The sequence below is a fragment of the Urocitellus parryii genome, chromosome 4 (genome assembly GCF_045843805.1).
Source record: "Urocitellus parryii isolate mUroPar1 chromosome 4, mUroPar1.hap1, whole genome shotgun sequence".
Classification (NCBI taxonomy): domain Eukaryota; kingdom Metazoa; phylum Chordata; class Mammalia; order Rodentia; family Sciuridae; genus Urocitellus; species Urocitellus parryii.
The window spans coordinates 73490512-73514552 of NC_135534.1; the positions used below are offsets into that span (position 1 = coordinate 73490512).

General features: G+C 39.1%; 1 protein-coding gene across 11 annotated transcripts in view; it reads right to left on the reverse strand.

Annotated features, from left to right (window-relative positions):
• The window catches only part of Dlg2 (discs large MAGUK scaffold protein 2), a 2013368-nt gene that overhangs the window by 65654 nt on the left and 1923673 nt on the right, over positions 1 to 24041 (reverse strand). For all 11 annotated transcript variants that reach the window (XM_077797652.1, XM_026384678.2, XM_077797650.1 and 8 more), the window contains one exon: positions 8416 to 8592. In XM_077797652.1, coding sequence (XP_077653778.1) covers positions 8416 to 8592 — 177 coding nt within the window. The remainder of the gene's footprint in view (positions 1 to 8415; positions 8593 to 24041) is intronic.

Consider the following 24041-nt stretch of genomic DNA (forward strand, 5'->3'; position numbering starts at 1 on the left):
TTTAGCTTCATTTGATAATCAAATACGTTATGTACAATCTTGAATTTTTTTTTATCAAGAAGCCCAATATTCTTCTGTTGCTTCTGTGGATTTATCCTTTTACCCACCACTTTACTCATTCATTAAACATGTACTAAAGAGGAGTTGGAGAACAAATAAAAATATTTTAAAAGCATGACTGCAATGATCCCTTGGCAAACACAGAGATGTAAACAAGGAATGATACTTTTCTTCAGTAAGACTATTGATATTCAGTGGGTGCATTCATCTCATTGGGAAGGTGAAAAGGGGTGGAAAGCATTGGGATGAGCTTCTTTCTTGGAGAAGGAGTTAATTCATGGGGGACTTTAAGAATGAGAAAGCTTATCGGGGAATTTCCAGACAGGAGGAAGGGCAATGCACTAGAAGATAGCAGGAAACTGTGGTATGCGTATGAGTAACAGGATGTGGAGGAGAAGCCCAGGTGGTGGGTCTCTTGAAATGGTCTGAATCCACTTCAAGGACTGAGGTTTTTCCTTTTAGGAATCCTCATGAGTTATTAGTGGTCACAAAGTAAGGAAGTGATACAATTAAATTAATATTTTAAATGAGCCTGGTATATGTGGAATATAGGCTGGGGAAGTAAAAAATAGGAGGAGGCTAGGGGGCCTATTTAGGAGCTTTTTTCATAGTTAGGAAAGAAATGATAATGAGGCAGAGAAGAGGGAAGGGCTGGAGAAGTACAAGGAAAAAGTATTGATAGGACTTGTGCATATTTCAAGGTCAGAAATGAAAGGGAAGCGACATATATTTCCTGATTTTTCTGAGTTTCTTCAGCTTGACATGAACCTTGCTTCCTCCAAGCTACAATGGCACTTAATTTAATATCTATGTCAATATTATTTCTAGATTTTTCTGTTTAGTTTTGCATTGCATATAGGTTGTATGTTCCTTAAGGGGAAGACTGTACATATATCTCATTAGCATATTATAGCAAGGGAATAATGAATATTTGTTAATCAAAAATAATATCCAATGCATTGGGGTAACATGATTTTGTTGTTGTTGTTGTTTAAATTCAGCTAGGCTTAATTTCATTTTTTTTTCTGTTTGGGGAAAGAAAATAAGGGCAAGGGAAGAAAAGACCTTGAATCTATAGGAACTTAATGGTTTATGAAGCTAAGCAATTCATAAATCAATAATTAACAGCGTATTCCCTTCCAACTGAGAGTTCTTTGTGTTTCCAGCTGAAATGCAGTAAAGATCAGGGTTTCCATGGTTACAGAATAAAGTTTCAGAATACATTTATTTCAGTTTGAGTGTAGAGTATTTGAGTGGAAACAGATGAACAACATTTTTCAAATATAACCTCAGGTATTAAAGCAATATGTTCCACTGAGAGTTTCTACTTGAACCCAACATACAACAGTTAGGAGGAAAGTAAGAAAAATTTCAGATAAGCTAACTTGCCAAATGCTCATTGGGAAAAAGCCTATTCTGAACTTCATCAGTTTTTCTCTTTTAATCCAAGTGCAAATGATAATTCATATTCATCTCTTTTGTAGTCTTCTAAAAATGTTGTGAGAGTCCTGATTTTATTCTGGCTACTTAGAATTAACTAGGCAAACGATGGGAATTACTAATTCATTGGATGCTGCCAAATGACTGTAGCACGTGGAGAAGAATGGTTGTTTGATCATATTATGCAAATAAATTCTGCAGAAACTCAAAGAAGTCACACAGTCCCCAAATATACATAATATAAGCCTGAATTCAAACCTAAGAATTATTTGGACAGAGCATTCTATTTCTCTCCCTAAAGTTTATCCTTTTCCATTGTTTTGATGTCCCTACTAGGCCAAATAATACTGGTTCATCACTTAAACCTTAAAAGGTTGGCAAAGAATATTGTCAGACACAAAGGCACCCACAAATTCACATCCATATGTTAATAATAAACCATAGTGAATATGAGGTTAGTCTTCAAGCAGTTAACAGGAAAGGAAAACAAAATTTTGAAAGCTTATTCAGGTAAAAGTTTTGGTTCACTCATGAAGGAAGTCGGAACAGTTTTGCTTTTTATTTGGGTGCAAAGTTGCAGGAATGATGATAATGTAAATGGTAGCTAAAGTTTTAACAACTTTACCAGTGAATTTCCTTCACTTTTATATCATCTCATTTGGCACCTATAGTGACCCAGTTATGTAGGTATTATCAACTCCATTTTAGGGCTGAGAGAGCTCAGACTTGAAGCTTACCAGACTAGAAAGTGGTAGAAACAAGCTGAACATGATCATGGGTGTCTCTCCACAGCCACTCAGTTTGGGACAAACAGTACTCTAGGACCTTCCATGCCTGACTTAGGGGAAATTCTCAAAAAAAAAAAATGAGGTTTTGGGGTGGGTCATTCATAGGATTAAGACCCATACATACCCTTAGAAGTCTAGACTGAATTTTTGAGAAATGATAAACATCCCCTTCCTTTGTATTCCCCATCACCCAGATGTTCTGAATTATATAAACCACAACAAAATTAAAGTATATAATCATTGAGCACCATACCGAGCTGGCCTCAAAATTCAAAATAAATTTGCTTTGAACACTGAAGTCAGCTTAGCTAAATGCTCCTTTGCAAATTACATCACACATACTGAATTGGTCTCACACCTTACCATTCCAGTAACCAGGATTTTGATTTTCCACTACAAAGGCCTATGGTAAATGCCTTTGAGGGCTCTTTGCAAACCTCTCTTTTTGGTGGCATTGTATTTCCCTCAACCCCTTAATGGCCACTTTAGCCCCTAACTCTCTCTCCTAGCTCTTCCTGGGATATGGATAGTTTACTGCTAAAGTAAGAATTAAGGATCAGAAATAAAACCTTAAATAATGTGGTGTAATTTTCTCTGGCACCAGAAGCTCAAAATCTTAAAAAAAAGGAAAATAGCTGTCATTTAAGCAAACACAAAGTATTTGAAGCTGTGCTAAGCACTTTACTTATTTTATCTGTAATCTGTACAGTGGTCCAGGACTGAACATGGAGCTGGGCATGCAGTAGGAGCTTAGAGAATCTTGATTGAATGAATGAGTGAATAAATTCTCAAGGAGGCTATTAGTTCTTTATCTAGATGTGAAAACTAAGACTCAGACAGGTTAAGGGACTTGCTGAACAACCACTGTTTCCTACAAAAAGTTGTTTACTGTTTCATAACTTTTTCTCTTAGTAAGAATCTTGGTAAAAATCTAGCATCACATTCTCTAATTGTTACAATAAGTATGTTCCCTTTGGAAAAAAATTGATATTAAGGTTTAACAGTTTATAGAAATAGTGAGACCACCTGTATACACAGACTGCAATGAGAACCACTGCTGTACTTTTCTCTTGCACTTAGACTCAAGCAATTAATTAGATTGTTTAAGCAGAAATAATTCTCCCCGCCCTAGCCTTGCCTCTGACCAAAATTCTAAAAACAAACTGGCTGGCAAAATTTGAGCAATCAATTCTGACACCTAGCATCTCCAGATAGCACCAAATGGTCATACTTTAATGAGCCCAACTGTCTCCCTCTCCCTTTTCCCTATCTCCCATCTGGTATTTTCAGGTTCCAGCCAATCACATAATTGGGTCAGGTTTGGAGAACAGTATAGTGGGAACATGATTTGTCACTGGGAGTTCCTGTGCTCCACAGGCCCTGTCAGAGGGAGAATGAAATACCATCCATGTCAGTAGCCACAGGTTTGCTGTGAAGGCCAGGTGAGCGAACTCTTATGTAATGCTAGACCCAAGCTGTCGTCCAAGAGCTCAGGGGAACAGTCACAGTGGAACAATGAACGGACACCTGGATTCAAGAGACTGTGAGATAGATCATGGTTTGGCTACTCGTAAGCTATGTGAACTTGGAAAACAGAGATTCTATTCTAAAAGTCTAGCTTTTGAAATTACGCCAGCTGGGTTTGAATTTTATCTCTGTCACTCACTGGGTCTGTGACTTAGGGCAGCAATTCAGCCTTTTAGGAACTTAGTTTTCATGTTGGCAAAATAGTAACAAAGACTTCAAAGATTATGGTAAATGTTCAATGAGACAATTCAAGAAAATTGTTTATAACAAGTTCTGATACATAGAACAACAGGCTGCTGCTAAACTGATTGTGATAATTCCATTCATGAAGTCACTTGCCATCTATACTCACAGTGTCCTTACCTTGTGAAAGGGAGGTAACACAGATGCCCTGCCTCAGGGGCTCACTGTTATGGTCAGCCCCTCCCTGTGTGAGACAAAGGCATGGGCTTCCTTTTCTTCCTATGGGGGGATCCTCATATGTGCCACCAGACTTGAGAGCTGCAAGGACTAGGAGGAGCTCACACCTTAGCAGGTGCTCATAGAGGTATAAGAAAGGTGTTTGTTTGAATACTGGCTTAGCACTCTGCTGCCAGCATGGTTTTGGCAGGCAACTTGAGTTCTCTGAAACTCCATTTCCATAATTGGAAGTGTTCCTAAAATAATGCTCCTGGTATAGTAGAAAGCCATCTAGCATTGCTACCAGAGAGACCTGTGTCCAGCCAGGGCCTGGCTGTGCATCTTAGGGCAAGTTATTTGGTTTCTCTGACCCTGTTTCCTTAAAAAGGCTTTCCTTAAGATTAAATTGAAATCACATATTTGAAAGCATCTGGCATAATACATAGTGCTATATTTTGAATGTTCCCACCAGTACTCAGGTTGAAATTTAATCACCATTAAATGATGGTGATCTTAAGGACTGACTGGGTTATGAGGACCCTGCCCTCATGAATGATCTTTAAGGTATGATCTTTAAGGTCTGACTGGGTTATGAGGACCCTGCCCTCATGAATGGATTAATGCAATGATGTACTAGTAGATTAACCGGTTATCATGAGAGAGGGTCTGTTATAAAAGGCAATTTGGTTCTCTCCTATCTGGACCTTCTCATCACATGATACCCTGCAAAGCCTTAGGATTCTGCAGAGTTTCCACAAGCAAGAAGATGTTCTCTAGATGTGGTCCCTCAACCTTGGACTTTCCAGCCTCCAGAACTGAAAGCTAAATGAACCTCTATACTTTTTGAATGACCTAGTCTATGCTATTCAGTCATAAAACCTCCACTACCACCACCACCACCACCATCAACAACAACAACAAAAACCCAAACTATGACATATCTGTGCTACTATCAGAATTTATCCCTCCATCTACTGCCTTTTCACTTCCCTTGGTACCTTTACAAGAGAGCCCTCATCATCCTAGTCACAGAGTAGCTGTGGCACAGTTACATTAGTCTCATAAGTGGTAGACCCCAGGCAGTGCTCCTGTAACAGCAATTGGCATATAGACACTGCCCAAGCAATGCTTACTGAATTTCAATTTTGTCAACTCTTATTTTTCCACCTTTGGGAGGTGAGATTGCAAATGAGTTAAGAGCAATTCTAGCCTCAATTCAAACCCCAGTCCTGCCACTTAGTAGATGGGCAATTTCAGGCAAATTAACCTCTTTGTGCCTTAAAGCCTTTCTTCCTCATTTGTAAAATGGGGATAATAATAGCATCTTACTCTTAGGGTTGTAATGAGGTTTAAATAAGTTAATAAGCATAAAGGACTTCAAATAGTGGTAGCATGCTATGGGAGTATTTTACTAAATACATTTATCCATCATCTTCAAGAAAGGATAGGAGGGATGACAATGTTGATATTCTTCGCATTATATTTTTATTGGGATGATTAAATGGAATCATCAACATCATTACATTTTTGTAAGAAATTAAGACATATACAGATGCTATCCATTGTGAAATATATCCAGACCAGCTCTGCTAATTGAAATATACTCAGGAACTAGGATAAAAAGGAATTAGGAGTTAAAAACAATCTAATACATTTATTTAATTTTAAATTGCTCTAATATTAGTATATGAGGACTCTGTATGAGATAGGATTTCTACTTCCTTCCTCATAGTTTTCTAAAGTTTCCTACTTTTCTATACTGAGATCTAACACTTTTATAAATACATAAAACAGTGACAATAATTTTTTGAAAAAATTAAAATCCTAAGGAGAAAATCTGTTAGAAATTCACTTACAGTTATAAATTTTACATAAAATAAACATAAATACATATATACTTAAATAAATAGGTATATTTTATTTTATAAAAACACATGTTAGTGCTGGGGTTGTGGCTCAGTGGTAGAGCACTTGCCTAGCATGTGTGAGGCACTGGGTTCTATTCTCAACACCTCATATAAATAAATGAATAAAATAACATCTAAAATGAAACAAAACATAACACCACATACTTACATAAAATAAAATAAACATAGTTGTGAGGTAGTATTACTGCATCCTTCATGAAATAGAATGCAAATAAATGTCAATATTACAGATGCTGGACAAACTTCTTCAGCCCAGCATCAGTGTACTTGTTAAGTTGGTTTTATCCAAAGTATGAGAGAAATAGCCAATTCAAGAACAAGAATGGGAAGTTAAACTCCATGTATGTATAATATGTCAAAATACATTCTACTGTCATGTATAACAAAAAAAGCCACCAAAATTGGAAAAAAAAAGAACAATCAACAGCAGATGGAAAATTATTTCAAGAGGAATAACACTGAAATGGTTCTCAGGAGAAAAATGAGTAAAAGAACAAATGGGTGACTTCTGACATAATTAGTTAGACTCACAGAATCTCAGGATTGAAATGGGCCTGACAATCACATAGTTCAATTCTCCCATCCAGAATTTGAATCCTTTTTATACCTTCCCATGTGGTTCCTGCCACTTCTAGGCAGTTACAAGTAGTGGAAGGCTTTCTAGAAAATGAGCTGAAGTCTATTCCTCCACCCCATTTCTATCCTTGGGGTTACATTCAATAAGATCACCGCTTTCTTATAGAGAAGAGCTCTTCAGACATCTCTGATTATGTCAAAGCAACCCCAAAAGCATGTTTAACATTTTTAAACATTTTTTTTTAATGAAAACAATTACTAAGAGTCACTGCTTTGAATATAGCCTTTCAGTAAACACTATAAGCCATACCACAAAGTTAGAATACCCTGGCCAAGCAATGATAGGAGCCTAGATGCTTAAAGCTAGGCAAAGGCCTGGAGGATGGCAAAGCGTCCTGGAGTTTCCCTCACTTCACTGTAACACCATCCTCCCTGGCATTCCTCCCTGGGGGCTGTGTGGCCACAGGCAGAGATGAGAACTGTCTTCCCTGGGTCATGAGAGTCCTGCAGAGTTGCTCTGGAGGTATACTTTACAATTTTTCACTGTGGTTTGTACTAGCTCCATCATTATATCACTTTGGTGCAGCAGCACTGAATATTCAGTTTCACTGTGGAGTTTTCATAAAGGTATGTTGGGGTTTTGGACATAAGAATTCGAGCTCTTAGGGGCTGGGGTTATGGCTCAGTGGTAGAGCGCTAGCCTCGCATGTGCAAGGCCCTGGGTTCAATCCTCAGCACCACATAAAAATAAATTAAAAAAAAAAAAAGAAAGAATGAGAGCTCTTAGAAAAACCCACAGACTGAACAAAAAAACAAAAACAAAAACCAAAACTGATGACTGCTTTGAGCAACCATCATTCCTGATTTTGTACCAAATCTATTTTTGAAGAGTCAATTTTTGTTTCTTGGACAACATTTTGCTGCCAAAAGGACACCTGTAGGGAGAACAGTTCTCTAGTGGCGATGATTAGAATCTGCTAGGACAGATGCAGGCACTGGCTGTTCTGAGGCATATTTCTGTCTTCCAAAAGTAGAGCTGAAGAAATGTTTGCAAGGGAAAGGGCATCAAGAAACACTTATACAGAAATAAATATCTAAGTGACTGTTGGGAATTGTGGGGTGGGGAATATGACTAACTAAAACAATGAAAAATAAAAAAGAAACAGCTATAAACCGAATCATTAGACTTTACCAGGTATTTGGCATCTTATATCCTAAATATTTGCATTTGAAGGTTTTCTGTTTTTTTTTTCATCAATATTTAAAGATATTACATAGCCAGGGACTTAGTTTAATACATCATCTACTTTATTTGTCTTTCACTGTTTGTAAAATTCATTGGTAAATGCTGAACATCTGGAATAAACCTACTGAGTTGGTAAGTCAGCATATAGGCTGGTGAGCATAACCTTGCACCTGCAGAGAGATGCTGGGAAAAGTTTGAGGAACACAGTGTAAGCAGATCTTCTTTTTTTCCTTTATGCCTTGTCACAGTTACCAATTTTGGTAAAATCCTAATATGAGGAAAATGAGATTTTTTTTAAATTCATGTCACCTGTCACCACTGACAATTTTCCTTCAGATTGTCTATCCCACTTAAATAGTTATTTTGTGAACAGTTTCCTCCATCTTCCTCTTCCTTCATTTCCCTCTTTAGCTGAAGAGCTAATATTCTGATGTATGAAAAGCATTCTTACCTCCGTTTGCTAGGGATGACGCCCATCTCCTCGCTGTCTCCCTCCAGCGTGACTCTTCTGGCTTGCCACCACTCATCATCGGAGGCATTGATAACATGGAGAATATCTCCGTATTTAAAGCTAAGTCCTTGACTTGGCAGCCCACTGTCTTTGCTCTTGTCATAGTCAAACATGGCTCTGAGAGAAATGACAGAAGAGGGCATGGTTAGGAATCTCTGATAGTATGGATTTAAAATTCATGTTCTTGAATTTTCATGCCTGCCCTGAGAACCCATAATCTTTTGATCTCAACCTGCAGGATGACAGACTACATTCCCATTGCTTTGGCTACAGATGGAGGTTAGTTCTTGCTTCTCCTTAGGGATTGCAAGGGTAGCTTAGAGGTCCCCGAATGTTTAAAATGCAATAAATGACTATATATATATACAGATCTGTTTATGTATGAGTTATAGTAGACCAATTTCATATTAACAACCTCATAAATCATTCTTTTTGCTATGAAGATTTTTATTTATTTATTACAAATCATTTTGCTTCTGTAAAATGCCAAGCCTGTATCATCACTGTACTTATCACTCCGAATTATGATACTTGCTGTCTGTATCATGTCTCTCTCACTAAAGAGCTTTTACTGAACCTTCACTAAGGCCAATGCATTGGCATTTTATGACTGGTGGGTGCGTGGATTGGAAGCAGAAACACAATGGTGAACAGAACCTTTCTTAAGCTATTGTCTTAAGGAGGTGACAATTTATTGCAAGACCTATATTGCCTTCATCCTGTTGTATCCCACACTCTCAAAACTCACTACCACACATGTACAGCGTATGATTTCCCAGGAGAAGCAGATTTCACCACCTCCCTATTTATTCCTTTGATTCCATTCTAAGAATTTTCTTGGCCTGTGACTACAATTCAGGTAAAACAAGCTAGATTTGGAGAATAAATTTTTCTAAAATCATTGAGAACCAAGAGCAGTTCTTTTCTTTCTTATTTTCCCCTCCTATTAAGGAATTGTCACATGTGCTGTCATAGTATCCAAAAAGGGCCCAAAGACAGTGTTTATTTCTTAAATACTACAGAAGTTGAATTATAATACAGCCCTTCTTCCATTCCTAAGTGATGAAATTCAAAGAGTTTCCAGGTCTGAGCTCCAGAAAAAAAATTATTTCCATTTTGATTATTTCCATTTTCCCTGCCAAAGGCACAGACAAAGCCTTAGCCAAGAAAAGGGGCTGGAGGGTGACAGAGACCTGCTTCTCATGCTTCACTTCTCTGGCTATCTGATATGACAAACTAAGTAACATTGCTTAATCACAGAGTTTTTGATACAAAATCACTCCAACAACCACATTCTAATAGAGCTGTCAGTAGGTAGGTGCACTGTAGCAGAGGATAGCATAGCAGATAGGGCCACACAGGTGGGGCCATGTCCTGGTTCTACTCTCACTAGTCATTCAGCTGGTTACTTGGGCAAGGTATTAAACCTTTCTGGGGCTTCAGTTTCCTCATATATAACATGGTGGTGGTGGTGATGATAATGATGGTGGTGATGATAATAGCACCTCCAATACAGAGTTGTGTGGTTACAGGAGGTAATCTATGTAAAGTATGTATCACAGTGCCTGGCACAGAGTGATAACCAGTATGTATGAACTACTTTTCCCTTTGAGTGTATACTAATCAAAATCCTTTCCATAGATTCCACTCTGTGCAAAAAAGAGTTAACAAAGCAGGCCTGAGACTGCTATCCACAAGAAGGACTTTTTGCAATGGTGCTCTTTGGCTGACATCTGGGAACTTAAGATTTTTGGAGGGTTCCCACTAGTTCTTGACAAGAATACCTTATGTGCCTAAGCTATACAAACAATATTGTTATGCTGAACACCTACTTTCCTTCTGGGAGTCTGGAGTTGTGGTATGTTCCAGGCGGAGGGTGCCTATGTGACCAGTTTCCAGTAAAAACCCTGGACCCTGGTATCTAATGAGCTTCCCTGGCAAACAACATTTCACACCTGCTCTCCCAGCTTTTTGATGGAAGGAGTAGGCATGTTCTATGTGCCTCCATTGAGAGAGGAGTCTTGGAGAGGCTCACACCTCATTTCCTGTAGACTTTGTCCCAGGATCTTTTCCTTTGTTGATTTTACTTTATATCTGTTTGTTGTAATAAACCATAGTAACAAGTCTGTGTTGAATCCTGTGGAAGCTTGTAGAGAACTGCCAACCCATGTGTTGTTGTGTAGAACCCAGCACACATTCTTCAGACTACAAGCAATTTTACATACACTCCCTTGCCACTTGACCCATTCCTGTGAAGAAGGCATGAGAGGGAGTACCATCCCCTTTTTACAGACGAGGGAGGCCGACTGACTGACCCCAGGATACAGGGCTGTGTGTAGTGGCAGCAACCCAGGGCTGGGATTTGAGCCTCCAGACCTAAGTTACACTTCAGTGCTCTTTACCTTGTCCCCCATCCAACCTGGGAGGAAGGAGGTGGTGAGGGTGACTGAGTGATAAAGATGACAGATATAATGACAACCATTGCTTGTGATCTTATGAGGCAGCCTGGCACTTTGTTGTTACTGTTATTTTTGAAATCATAACAACTTTAAGAGGAAAAGTTAGTATCTCTGTTTTGTAGATGACGAGCCTGGAGGAGTCTAAAGGAGTCTAAAGAGGCTAAGGGCCCTGCCCCAGGTCACATGTTGGAGACACTGAATATAAAATGAAGTCGGACTCGAAAACTACTTTTATGGCCATTTTATTATATTGCTCAATTTCCTAGACTGTTGCCCTCTGGCCATGCTCATGACCTAGCCGTAGAAAGGATCTTAAATCTTTCCTTCAGAGCTAACTACCTCTTTAAATTTGTGAAGGTCCCTCACGCCTTAATTCTTGTCCCAGAATTTCTTATCCTAAAAGTACTGGAACTGCTTACTTGGTTCCAAGCTCCTGGATGTCGAGTGAGAGGAGTGGAGATAGAGAAGCCATCAGGAAAGCTGGCATGTGGTGCCAAGAATGTAGGCTCTAGGGCCAGACTGCCTGGGTTTTAAAACGTGCCATCTTGAACAAATTATGTAACCTCTCTGGGTCTCAAATTTTCTTCACTGTAAAACTGGCATAATAACAGCTACCTCAAAGAGTTGTGGTGAAGATTAAATGAAATAATAAATGTGAAGTTCTGCAACACCAGCTTGGCCCCAGTGAATACTCAATACATGTTTTCTGGACTGTATGTAAAGACATCTGAAGCACCTCTCTATCTTTAGGAACCAGTACAGCATAGGGCCCATGCAGATCCTCAGTATGGTGGATGAAAATGTTTCAGATGACTATTGTAAGGATGAGAGGGGGAGGAGTGCTCCTGGAGGTTTTTACCAGATTATTCATTCATTGAGTGTGCTCCATTGCTCCCAAGATTCCTGAAGGGGAACCCCCACTCCTGTCTCTAGCAATGGATATCCTTTTGGAGAGCTCAGCAGCATGCTTTTGCATGGGCTCTGTTTATCTTGGACAAACTGCCCCTCTAGTGTTACACAGATTAAGACCTGTCAGGTTCCTAAAACCAGGCAGCTGACACATTTCAGCAGCTTCTGGCTCCTTTGGATATTAATGGAGCCCCACGTCTGGGAAAAATGCTACAGTGCCCCATCACCCAATTTTAAAAGCGATAAGCTGTTTTTAATTTGCTTTATGTGCTAATTCATCACAGTAACTTTTATAAAATGCCATTAAGACTCACACTTTCCACCCAGGGTGCTTTTAACAAGTCCATTAGACAAGTGGAATTTGACACAAACAGTGCAATGTCTTTCCCAGCCCTCCTGCCCCTCCTGAATTTTAGTGTGTGGTAGCTCATTGCCAGCTGGGGATGTCTAGGAAGAGTGAAGCAGATGCTCGTCCTCATGGCTCTGTTACATGGCTGCAGATACCTGGATGCCCTACTGAATAGCATTTTACTAGGATTCCACAATGTGTTGAGCATTTTGTATTGTTTCATTCATATCACTGGGTAGGCAAGATAGCATATGAGTTGTAAGCCAGGCTTCTGAGACAGAAGAGACCTGGATTTAAGTCCCAATCCATCATTCCTAGCTGTGATCATCTATAGGTGGCCATTCCCTCAACTAGGAAATGCAGATACTGATAACATTAACTTACTAGATTGTTGTGGAGATACAACAATGAGATCATACATTCAGAGTGCCCCACACAGAATGAATTTTGCTATTATATCAGGCAGCAATCCTGCCATGTAAGCATTTTGTGGTCTTGAAGGAATTGAGGCTAAAAAAGCTAAAACAAAAAAGGCTAGATAAGTGATAGAATCAGGATTCAAGTATAGAAAGATGTGTCTGGCTCAAAAGCTCATGCTTCTGACCTTAGAAATCCTTGACAAGGAACATTGTACCTGGATCTCATTCCAAAGGCTTTCATGATTTGGTGATAATATGGACTAGATTGCAAAAGGGAGGGATGAGTATTTCACTGAATCCACATTCAGTTCTCACAACTGTGATGCCTATATTAGCTTCTGCTACAGATGAGGAAACACTGACTTGGCTAATTTCAGCAATATGTTGTGCTGCATTAGCTACCAAGCGTGTATGGAGCAAGACTTAACCTGAAAAACCTGCCTGTCACCACAAACTGTAAATTTTGGGCTACACTAGTCCATTTTTGTTGTTGTTGTTTTGCAAGCAACCTTCTGTAATCCCAAACACTCATATTTTCTTTTTGAGCTTAGACTTTAGTAATAGGTAATAATCATAGTACTGGTGTTTTCTATGTTGGTTAAAACTGGGATGGTAGAGAATGACAAGGGTGAGAGAACTACAGGGACAGCATCACTCTGACCAGCAAAGATTATTTGATGTGTCTCATGATTATAAATGATAGGATAGAAAGAATAATGTCCCTAACCCAACTTCTAGAGATGGCTATACTTTAACCTCCAGAACCTGTGAATACGGAACCTTATATAACAAAGAGGATGTGCCAATGTGATTAAGGTTAAAGGTCTTAAAATGGGGAGGTTATACTTGATTATGTGGGTGGATACAAACTAAATGTATGAGTCCTAAATTGGAGAAGAAGGTAGAACAGTAGATGAGAGGGATGTGACTTGAGAAGGACTTGATCTACCAGTAGTACTGAATTTGAAAGTGGAGAAACAGGGCCTCCAACCAAGGAAAATGGTCTTCTGTATAAACTTAGAATGGCTCTCAGGTTATAGCCAACAAGAAAAAAGGGACTTTAATTGTACAACCATAAAGAGCTGAATTTGGTCTACAACCTGAATATGCCTCTATCTGAGGCTCTCCCAGGATCCTCCAGAAAGGGTGAAGCCTGGTGACAGCTTGATTTTATTTTGGTGAGACACTAAGTCACTAGACTCATAGTAATTTCTTAAGGTAGCAATAGACACAGGGTGCTGTGTAATAGCTACTTAAAAATGTGGAAGTGGCTTTGGAACTGGGTACTGGAAAGAGGCTGGAAGAATGTTGAAGAGCATGATAGAGAATTGTAGACTATCTTGAACATAAGATTAACAAAAATATAGACTTTAAGGATGCACTAATGAAGCTTCACTGACTTCTTACAGAAATCTGGACTTGGAGGATGCTAAGGGGGGACAATATGTTATTGGACACTAGGAAAAAGATCCTTGCAAAGCAGTGAAAAGTTTAGTGGAATCATGTTCTGCATTTATGTGAAAAGAAGAATCACTGAAGACCTGATGGGGTATTGTGATAGGAATAAATAGAGGCTCTTCAAAGATGTTCATGTCTTAATCTTTGAAACCTAGAATCTCTAGAACCTATGCGGCATAAAGGACATGCTGATGAGGAGATTATCTTGGATTATCTGGGTGGGCTCTGTCTGATCATGAATCCTTGAAAACAGAAGAAGACGAGGCAAAAGAATAGAGATGTGACATGAGAAGGGCTCGACTGGCATTTCTGGATTCTAAAATCAAGGAAGGAAATTTATTATAGCAGCAATGGAGAACAAATACAGATGATAAGAAATAACATGATTTAATAGAAAACAGGTAAAAGGCAAAGGTCACCAGTTTGATGATCCTGAACAAAGACTATTTGGAATAATAATAATAATTACCAAGCATCCATAATAATCTATGGAGTGCCTAGCATTGGCTAAGCCATTGGCAAAGTATCTTTGCTTTATATAATCTTATCTCTGTAAACAGTCTGAAATACAGGTATGCTTATTTATGCCACACAAAGATTTTTAGGCTTTAGTTGCTTATATTTGTGTTTCATCTAATTTTCACAAAAAACCTCTTGAGATTAATATTCTGTTCTCTGTTTTCAGATGAGGAAGCTGAGGCATGGAAGAAGCTGCCTCTTCCTTCTCTCAAGTTGCAAGGCACTCTCTTGAGGCCTCTTGTGAAGCCTACAACTTCCAGTCTTGAATGGGAATGAGTTTTGCCTCCTCTAATAGATCTGAAGCTACTGAGAGTATGTAGGTCCCAGAGCCAGCCTCATCAGACTCTTTACAGAGGCATTTAGAAATAAAGTAGTGAATCAGCAATAACTCCCTTCTGTGCTGTGAACTTGTTTGGGCTGGATGGGACTCTGTTTCCATGACAACTTTAAGGTCCAAGAAGCAGAGTGCTTTGACTCAGTTCCCTGTGTCTACTGAAGCTGAGGTCTCTGCTTGATTAAAGGAGACTTTGTTCTAGCCTTCTATGCAGCAGAATATAAAGTCCACTCTCTGCTCCATCCCACCATGCCTGGCTTGGGTGGTCTGTTCCACCCTCACATTAATAAGGTAAGTAGCTGTGGTTAGTGCATTAAGTAGAGACATCAGAGAGAAAGAGACATGTCATCAGTCCACCTTGTTCTGGCAGAATGTCATAGAGAAAATCAGTGGAGTGCTCTGGGCCTTGGTTTATTTACAAATGGGGTTAGTTATTTCTATATCTTACATATTTTTAGAGAGTCAAATGAAGTGACATAGGAAAAGCATTTAGCACAATAACCAATAGCTAATATAATTCCTTTACCTCAACCTTTTGCCTATTGTGGAGATGAATGAAGGGTAATTTCCGTAGTGTTGGAAGGGGAATGGAATATGTCTTTTAAATGTGATATAAAAATACATAAGTAGTAATCCCCAAATCATTTTCTCAACAGAGGGCTGTGGGAAAGAATGATAGACTGGGAGCAGAGAGATTGAATCTTCAGTAGTTCCTTATTTTATTTATTTATTTTTAATATTTTTAGTTGTTAATAGACCTTTATTTTTAAAAATTCATTTGAATGCAGTCCTGAGAATCCAACACAGTGGCTCAAATCTGCTAGGCAAGTGTGCTACCACTGAGCCACAGCCCCAGTTCCAGTTGCTCTTATTTTAAAATCAAAGCTTTCTGTCTGTTTCTCTTTCTTAAAAACATTAATTTATCTCCTCATGAATGTAAGGAATAAGTGTTTCAACATAGAGGGAATCTTGGAAGTAGAAAGAATCTTGGATGGAGTTAAGAGACCAGGGTTCTAGTTTGGGCATCAACATAATCTTGCTGTGTGACCTTGAGTGAGTAAGTTAACCTCTTTGGGCTGCAGCTTCTATATAATTAACAAGCCAGACAAACAAACAAACAAAATTGTTAGGTGTATGCAGCTGTCATGTTCTATGCTTCTGTTCTGCAAAACACTTCGAGGAAATGTAAATTTACATGTGACTGATATTAATCTATCTCATAGGATTGATTGTATTTGTGTTGTGAGACTCACTTAGTTCTGTGTCATCTCCTTCATCCATTCTTCAATTCCTTCCTTTCCTCTCCCCACATCTTCACTGAATGTTAAGCGTCTCCTCTCCCATTACATTATATAATGATTTTGTTTGTTTGGCATTGAACCCAGGGGTGCTTTACCACTGAGCTACATTCCCAGCCATTCTTCTTTTATATTTTGAGACATGGTTTTGCTAGTTTGCCCAGGCTGGTCTTGAATTTGAGATCTGTTGAGATCCTTTTGCCTCGGGCTTCCAGGTTGGGGATTTCAGGCATTTGCCACCATGTGGACTTTGCATGTTTTAGTTTGTGTGAACACGGGGGACAGGGAAAGTCCATATTTATTCTATTCCCAGGGCAGAACAAATGATCAATAAAACTTATTTTTTTTTTGTTTTCAATCTTTCATTTATCATAGGACAATTTTTAGAACAACAAAGGTCATTTCTTTTCCTTTCTGCAATGGCAGGTACAGTCAGAAACAATGGGTGAGGAAGGCTTGAGTGGTGTCTAGCATGGATTTCCATGCCTTTCTTAGGTGATGACTGAAACATTTCTTCCCTTCAAGTAAGAAGATGTTCGTCTCAGAGTAGAGGAAATACACAGCTTTGTACTGATTACTTTTGACATCTCCTCAAGAAATAGTAATGCACACACCCTGTGGGTGAGTCATCACGTCCAGACTGAGTTCTGCATAGTCACTTATTTCCCTTCCACTTCAGTAACTAATTGTCCCCAATGAAGAGAATGGCTGATACCACCAGCAAACCAATCTCGGTGGTTGAAAACACATTAGCCTCTGTCAATTCTTATTTATTGAGTAACTACTGACCAAGTAGTTAGCCTTACAGTGCGCTAGGGCTGGTGTTTATTATCTGTACTCAAAAGATGCCCCTCAAAATGCAGGTGTTATTCCTGTCTTATAGAAAGAAAAATTTATTTTGTGTCATGGATGATGGTATGATATGGGTTGTGCCATTTAATCATTAATAACCTTGGAAGGCAGATTTATACTCTTTAAGATACTCTTCTCATCACATCGGACTATTTCTACATCACTAGTGGGTTGGGGAAATGTCATTTCTATTGTACCCAAGGAATCAGGAAGTCCCTCTCATGACTGGAGATGGATCTAATTGGGTACCAGAGGTCATCCTGCCTGGGCCTCCCTGGAGCTGTGGCATTCTGATTATAATCAGGGAACCAGCAGTGCTTCCAGGGGCAGTGACAGCTCCCTCCCTCTCCCTCCCCCACCTTTCTCTCCCTTTCTCTCTTCCCCTGCTTCATTCTCTCTCATGCCCTCTAACACTCTAGTGCTCCCAATTTCCCCAGGGACACGGTGAGAGCCTACTTCCTGTGTCCGGAGGCCTGTGTGTTGATCATTTCAGATAACTTTTCTTCAGAGTCTCCAGGGATGAGCCCTCTCCTGCTTGCCTTCTCTCTCATGGTGTCCTGGCAGCCTGTCACACTGGCTTATATTTCAGTACTGAGTGATGAGTCCTCCCTCTGGAGGAAGCAGAAGCAAAGCTGAACCTGCCCAAAGGCAGGGCTCACTGGACCATGGCAGGTCCAGGGTTGGGTGAGGCTGTAAAGATTAATCACCTTAAAATCATTGTTCTTTCCCCCAAGTACCGTCAGCTGGATGTTCAGAAAAGAAATATGGGAAAGAGGAACATGAACGGTTTCAAGAGCTCTTACTGTGTATTAGCAAATCGACTTCAGAAAAGCCGGCACAGCCCTGACCACAGCCCTTTATTTCTGATCTGAGTGAAAAAGGTAGATCAAGCCTTAGCAATTCACCTTTCAGGGTCTTACTGCCACTAATTAGTAAGCTTGCAGTGGATGAAAAGAAGAAAATGCCTGACAATAAATTTCATTATTGTTAAAACCCAATTATTATTCAAACATTTAAATTTATATGGATGACTCATGTAAAGATCACTAGATGGGGTCATCAATTAGTTCCAGATTCAAATATTGACTCTGTCATTTTAAGCAGCTGTGTGACTTTCAGAAAATTACTTCACACCTTGGTACCTGGGTTTCTAAAAATGTAAAATGAGGGTCAAGAATCCTTGTCCAATAGGTCACTAATGAGAATTACATAAGTAAGAGCTCTTAGATCCCAGCTGGTGCTTAGTATTTGTTGGTTTGAGTCTAGATCTAAATCTCTTCCCTGTCAGTGCCATCCCCTGGTTCTAGGGTTGCTCATGGAGCACGAACACAGGAGGTATACCTCTGCTCTCCAGCAGAACTTCTGTTAAGTGTTTGCTAACTGGCAACAAACGATGTGCTCAACAAAGTTTCTTTTCCTCACAAATATATAAAAAAATTGTAGAAAAAAGATCCAGGAACATTTGATAACAACTGCCCCAAATCCTTAGTACCATTGTACTAGTGATAGCTTAACAGAGCAAATAAAGAAATAGTCACATACCATATATTTTCAATAAGCATAATATCTAATATATAAACATTCATATAACATAAAACCAGACTATTAGTGACCAGTTCAGCTATCCTCCATCCTGGGTTTGTTATGTTGTTTCTGATTTTTCAGAAAATTGGATGGGAATTACATATTTGATTGTGGCAGGACAGGTCCTGGAATTAAGGAAATCTACTCAAAATTTCTCATGTGTCTATTAAGGTCCCCACATCTCTTACTGAATGGGACATATACAGAGGAAAGATGGTTCTGCACTCACCCAGATAAACACACAAAGTTCAAAATGTAATCAAATATCCACATATAGAAATGAGATAAAATGCATTTCAATATGAAATGTGATACTGTTTACAGAGTATCTTTTATTGCCAGACAATATAGCATTTTCTGGCAACTCAGCAATGAACCAGAGACTTGCTTCCTACCCTTGTAGAGCTTATGTTTGGTTGAGAATATAGATAAGGAGATGCACTCGCTTAGCCACTCTTTCATTCATTGATTCAGCAAATGTTGAGCATCTACTAGGAACCAATGATTCAAAGAGCATGGGATCTATTAGTGATAGATCCTGCTTTCATGGAGCTTACATTTTATTGAGAGGAGATGGGCAAAAGTTAAAATTAATAAAAATCTTTAAATAATGGGTTAGTTATGATTTTTAATTGCTATGAAAAAAGTTAAAAATAGAGCAGGGGTGGGAGGATCAGGGCTGTGGGATGCGGGAGGGCTGTGGTGTTAGTGAAGGTTGCATTTTAGAACAGAGTGGTGAAGACAAGACTCACTGAGAAAGAGACATCTGAGTCAAGGATTGAAGGAGGAAAGGGAGTTAGTCATGCAGGCATCTGAGGAGATAGAGCTTTAAGAAGGGAGAACAGCCAGTGTAGAAGGCCCTAAATATAGTCCAGAGGTGCTGTTAGGAGTAGGACAAGGCACTGCAGGGTCACAGAGCAGAAACCCTCGATAGGTGCTAGTAAAGAAGTTGAACAAAGGAAGGATTTGCCCAGATCTATTAGATGAGAGATGGTCATGCTCCTGTCCACCTACCCTATAGAGCAGCTTTCTTCAGGTTTTCTCACAGTGGGAGCTTCCTCTGTGATAATAGTGATCTTACATTCCGAAGGTCCTAGCCTCCTTCCCTCAGCCTCTTTCCTTGAAAACATGCATGTGAGTTGGGCCACTGAACATATTCCTTCCTTCTCTTGGGCACATCCTACTACAATTTGTGTAGAGTAGATGGAATTTTTTTTTGGCTGAGACTTTTTCATAACATTGTTAAGAAAGTAGAGGTATGCACACAAACACACAAAATATTGGTTACATATATCACCAATCCTGTGGATTTCAATTCATTCTTTGAAACTTCTGACTGTCTTGAAAACCCTTCCTGAGTTATGCAGAGAGAGAACTATTTTTCCACCTCTCTCTGCCATGACAATATCCGGTATGTTGTCTTATTCTGGCTCTTAGCTGATTACATTTTGGTTGCATGTAGGTATGTCTTTCTCTCTAGATTGCTCTGCTCATGAGGATTAGGTAGAGTCTCACTCATCTCTGTATCCCACATACAGAGCCTAGAGGAGGAGGTGCTCACAAAATGATGCTAAATTAAGCTGAACTAAATTTAGAGTCTAAGCTATGTGACCTTAGGAAAATCACTTTATTTTTTTGGGTCTTCTGTGATTTTCTCTTCTGTAAAATGGGATTAATTTTTTGGTGTGTGTGTGTGTGTAGGGGATTGAACCCAAACCCTTGTGTATGCAAGGTAAGCACTCTACCAACTAAGCTATTTCCCCAGTCCCTAAAGCAAGATTTAAAATGCTATATTTTATCCACTTAAAAATGCACAGTTTTGGGCTGGGGCTGTAGCTAAGTGGCAGAGCACTTGCTTTGCACATGTGAGACTCTGGGTTTGATCCTCAGTGCCACATAAAGATAAACAAATAAAATAAATGCTGTTCATCTACAACTACAAAAAAATTAGAAATGCACATTTTATCTTTTTATATCTAAAATCAGGATTTTTTTTAACCACCAATACCATCTCGTAATTTAATCAACAGTATTCTAGCTTTCTTGGTGACACATAGGGTGTGTGTTATGGTCAGAGAGAACTACATTCAATGAACATTTCATAGGCTGTGAGGATTAATGAGTTTGGGTAAGAAGCCCTCAGATTAATACCTAGCACAAAGTGAGTCCTACATATGTGTGTGTGCATTTGCTGTTGCTTCTGTGTTATATGTGATGGGTCAACTAGCATCACCTTGTTGTTATCTTTTCTTATATGTGTACGCGTGTTTTTTCCCCTTCAAACCCTTGATGTGCTTTTTTTCCTTGGTGACTTTCCAGAAAGTGCTGATGGACCAAATACTGTGCTGCAGCCTGATTTTTGCTCAGTGTGAGTTCAATTCAACAACTTTAATTAAATGAACACATTTGTAGAAAATGTCCCTAACTTTTGACAATAGTTCAGAAATTTAGAGGGGGGGCAATAAAGATATCTAGAATATTATGTTTATTCTTTTGGTATTTGTAGTTTATGTAAATATTAGTATTTTATTCTTATTTTAATTTTGCTAGTAATGCTTCAAGCTGGGACATTTTTCATGCACCTAGGGTAAGTCATCCAAACATTCATTCATTAATTTATAGAACATCTACTATATACTAGGCCACAGGATAATAGAAAATGTCAGCCAGACCTGGGAGCATTTCCTAGTTCTCACATTTACTTACTCTGTAGCTGTAGGCAAGGGCCTTAAAGTCTGTTTCCTATTCTACAAAAGACTAATCCTGCCTGATAGACATTGTTGGAATCAACTGAAGCAACACATGTAAAATTCATACAATAGGGGGCATGATAGATCCATGGTAAACTTCAATAATAGTATGGACAGGTATGGACAACTGTGCCATAAGTATGTGCCAGATCTAGGGCCAGTGGTTCTATTGGTAGTAAAAGCTAGGGGATCTCAGAGCAGTCCTGTATGGGTTGGACTTACTGGCAACAGACCTTGTCTGTTCCCATGTTTCTCTCTTTCTGCTCAGTCAAGTGATCAGATGGTCCTATTCTGAAGGCAGCCAAGGTTGTGTAATTTTTAGATGCCTGAAACCCTGCAATATGTGCTTTTATTCATATTCAACAAATGCCCACTGTATGCTAAATGTTATGTTAGTATTGGAGATAAAGGGATAAATAACAAAAAAACAAAGTCATTTTGGAATATTAGAGGGAAGAGAGATGCAGAAGAAATAATTACTAGAATGATACATCATAAAAAGCAAGTGGCTAATAATTCAGGGGAATAAATAGTGGAAAGAAACAAAACCCATTCTGGGAGGACCAGATTGCAAAGGCCTCCAGGAGTGGATGATGCCCAAGCTAGGAACTCCAGGACAAGCAAAATGGGCAGAGGAGCAGCACATGCAGAGGCTCTGAAGTGGGAAATGGCAAGCAGTAAACCCCAAGAAAGACCAATGTCCTGGACAACGCAAGATGAGACCAGAGGGAAGGAAAAGCTAGCTCACACAAGGTTCACAGCTCTCACGGACATATTCTCTAAGGGCAATGGGAAGCTACTGAAGGATTTTAAGCAGGGTAGTGGGATAAATCTGCACTGAAATTAGCTCTTTCTGGCTTTAGAGTAGAGAATGGATTGGGCAGCAGTACACTGCAAGACAGGGTGCTGAGATCTAAGAAAGTGGGCTAAGGTGGTAATCCAAATGATAGTGGTCTGACCAGTGTAGTAGCAGTAGGAGAAACAGAGGTTCCTTATACTTACTTTGGCCTGTGTCTATCTGCTTGTCAGTCTGTCTCTTCATCATAATCCATGTGCAATGCTTTCTAAGTGTTATTATCACTTTTCTTCAAAATAATGCTTCTAGAAACATAACAACAACATCTCTGATTGAATACAGGGAAAACAGAATTTCTGGCTTATTTTCCACTCCCATTGCTCAGCAGCCCAAAGACCCCTATAAAGAACTCTAGTTCTCTTTTAAAAAAGAGCATGGAAATCTTCAATCTAGTACGTTTATTCCCAAACACTTTAAATGCAGAAATGCTTCTCTTATTTTTTTGATGACATGTCATCTCCACACCCATTTCCAATCTCATAGATATCCATTTGCTTTAAAATTGAAGTTTATGTAAATATTAGTATTTTATTCTTATTTTAATTTTGGTAGTGATGCTTCAAGCTGGGACATTTTCCATGCACTTAGGGTGAAGTCTAACCCACAGAGATGTGGGTTTTTATAATATATTGGTAAAGTCACATAGTTCAAATTAAATTGAATGCTTGATGGAAATTCAACAAGTTCTCTTTTCGATAACTAGGGAAACACCAGGGTGTTCCAAATCTAATTACAGGAACTCTGCAGGATGGAATTGTGATTAGTCCTCTCAAGGAGTAACCACAGTCACTTGACAGAATTCAATTCAACAACTATTTATTGCATGTTTAGAGGTCATTTATGTGGACAAGCAGAAGATAGTTACTCAGAAGAAGAAAAATCTTCTTGTTAGAAATTCAACCTATTTAGAGGGGGAACAACAGAAAACTCTCAGGAAGAAATCAACAGCATTTGTGGTAAAGTATGTGGATGAACCAAGAGCAACTTGACAAGTGGAGAAACATTTCTATTGAGAAGAGAAGGAATGACAGATATATATTTCATATAGTTTGTCTTGTTAGCAAAAACTTGGCTTTGATAAAGAAGCAAATGAGAAAACCTATCTGATATTGGCCAATCAGCTCTGATAAAAGTATGCAAAATGGACAGGAAAGTATAAGAGGAACTCAACTATGCTAGTGATGCCTAGAAAAGTCAACATCCAATGAAAGACAAGCTTGGTGAGTTCAGGGAAGATATTGGAATGAAACAGAGGTGAGAAGTATTCAGACTGCTGAAATGATGCCCAACTAATGGCCCTTTGATCTAGCAAAAGCCACAACTCCCTTTTCCATTCCATGGTCCCAACTTCCATGATTACAAAAATTGTCTGAGGACCCCCTTGGAACTGGCCTGCATCCTTTATTTGTTCCCTCTCTGCTCCCGATTGTAACCTGGGTTCCAAGAAGGTTTTCTTAAATATCCAAAATAGTGTGTTCAGTGCTGAAGGTAAAAGATGACCAAGGTGTTACTTCTACCTTCACACAACAGATGAGTGTAGTAGGCAAGAAATTATTGCAGACAAATCAATTATATTTAGAATTTGTTGAATGCAACAGTAGAAGCATGTATAATCTGTAAAGGAAACCAAGGCCTGACTACTCTGAATGATGGATGTTGCCTTCATTGGGCTGACCAGTTTTCTGCTCTGCAAGATCACAAGCTACTTCCAGTGGTACCAGGGGTTAACCACAGAGCAAAGGAAAAACATCCTGAAATACAGGCTTTGGGAGAAAACTC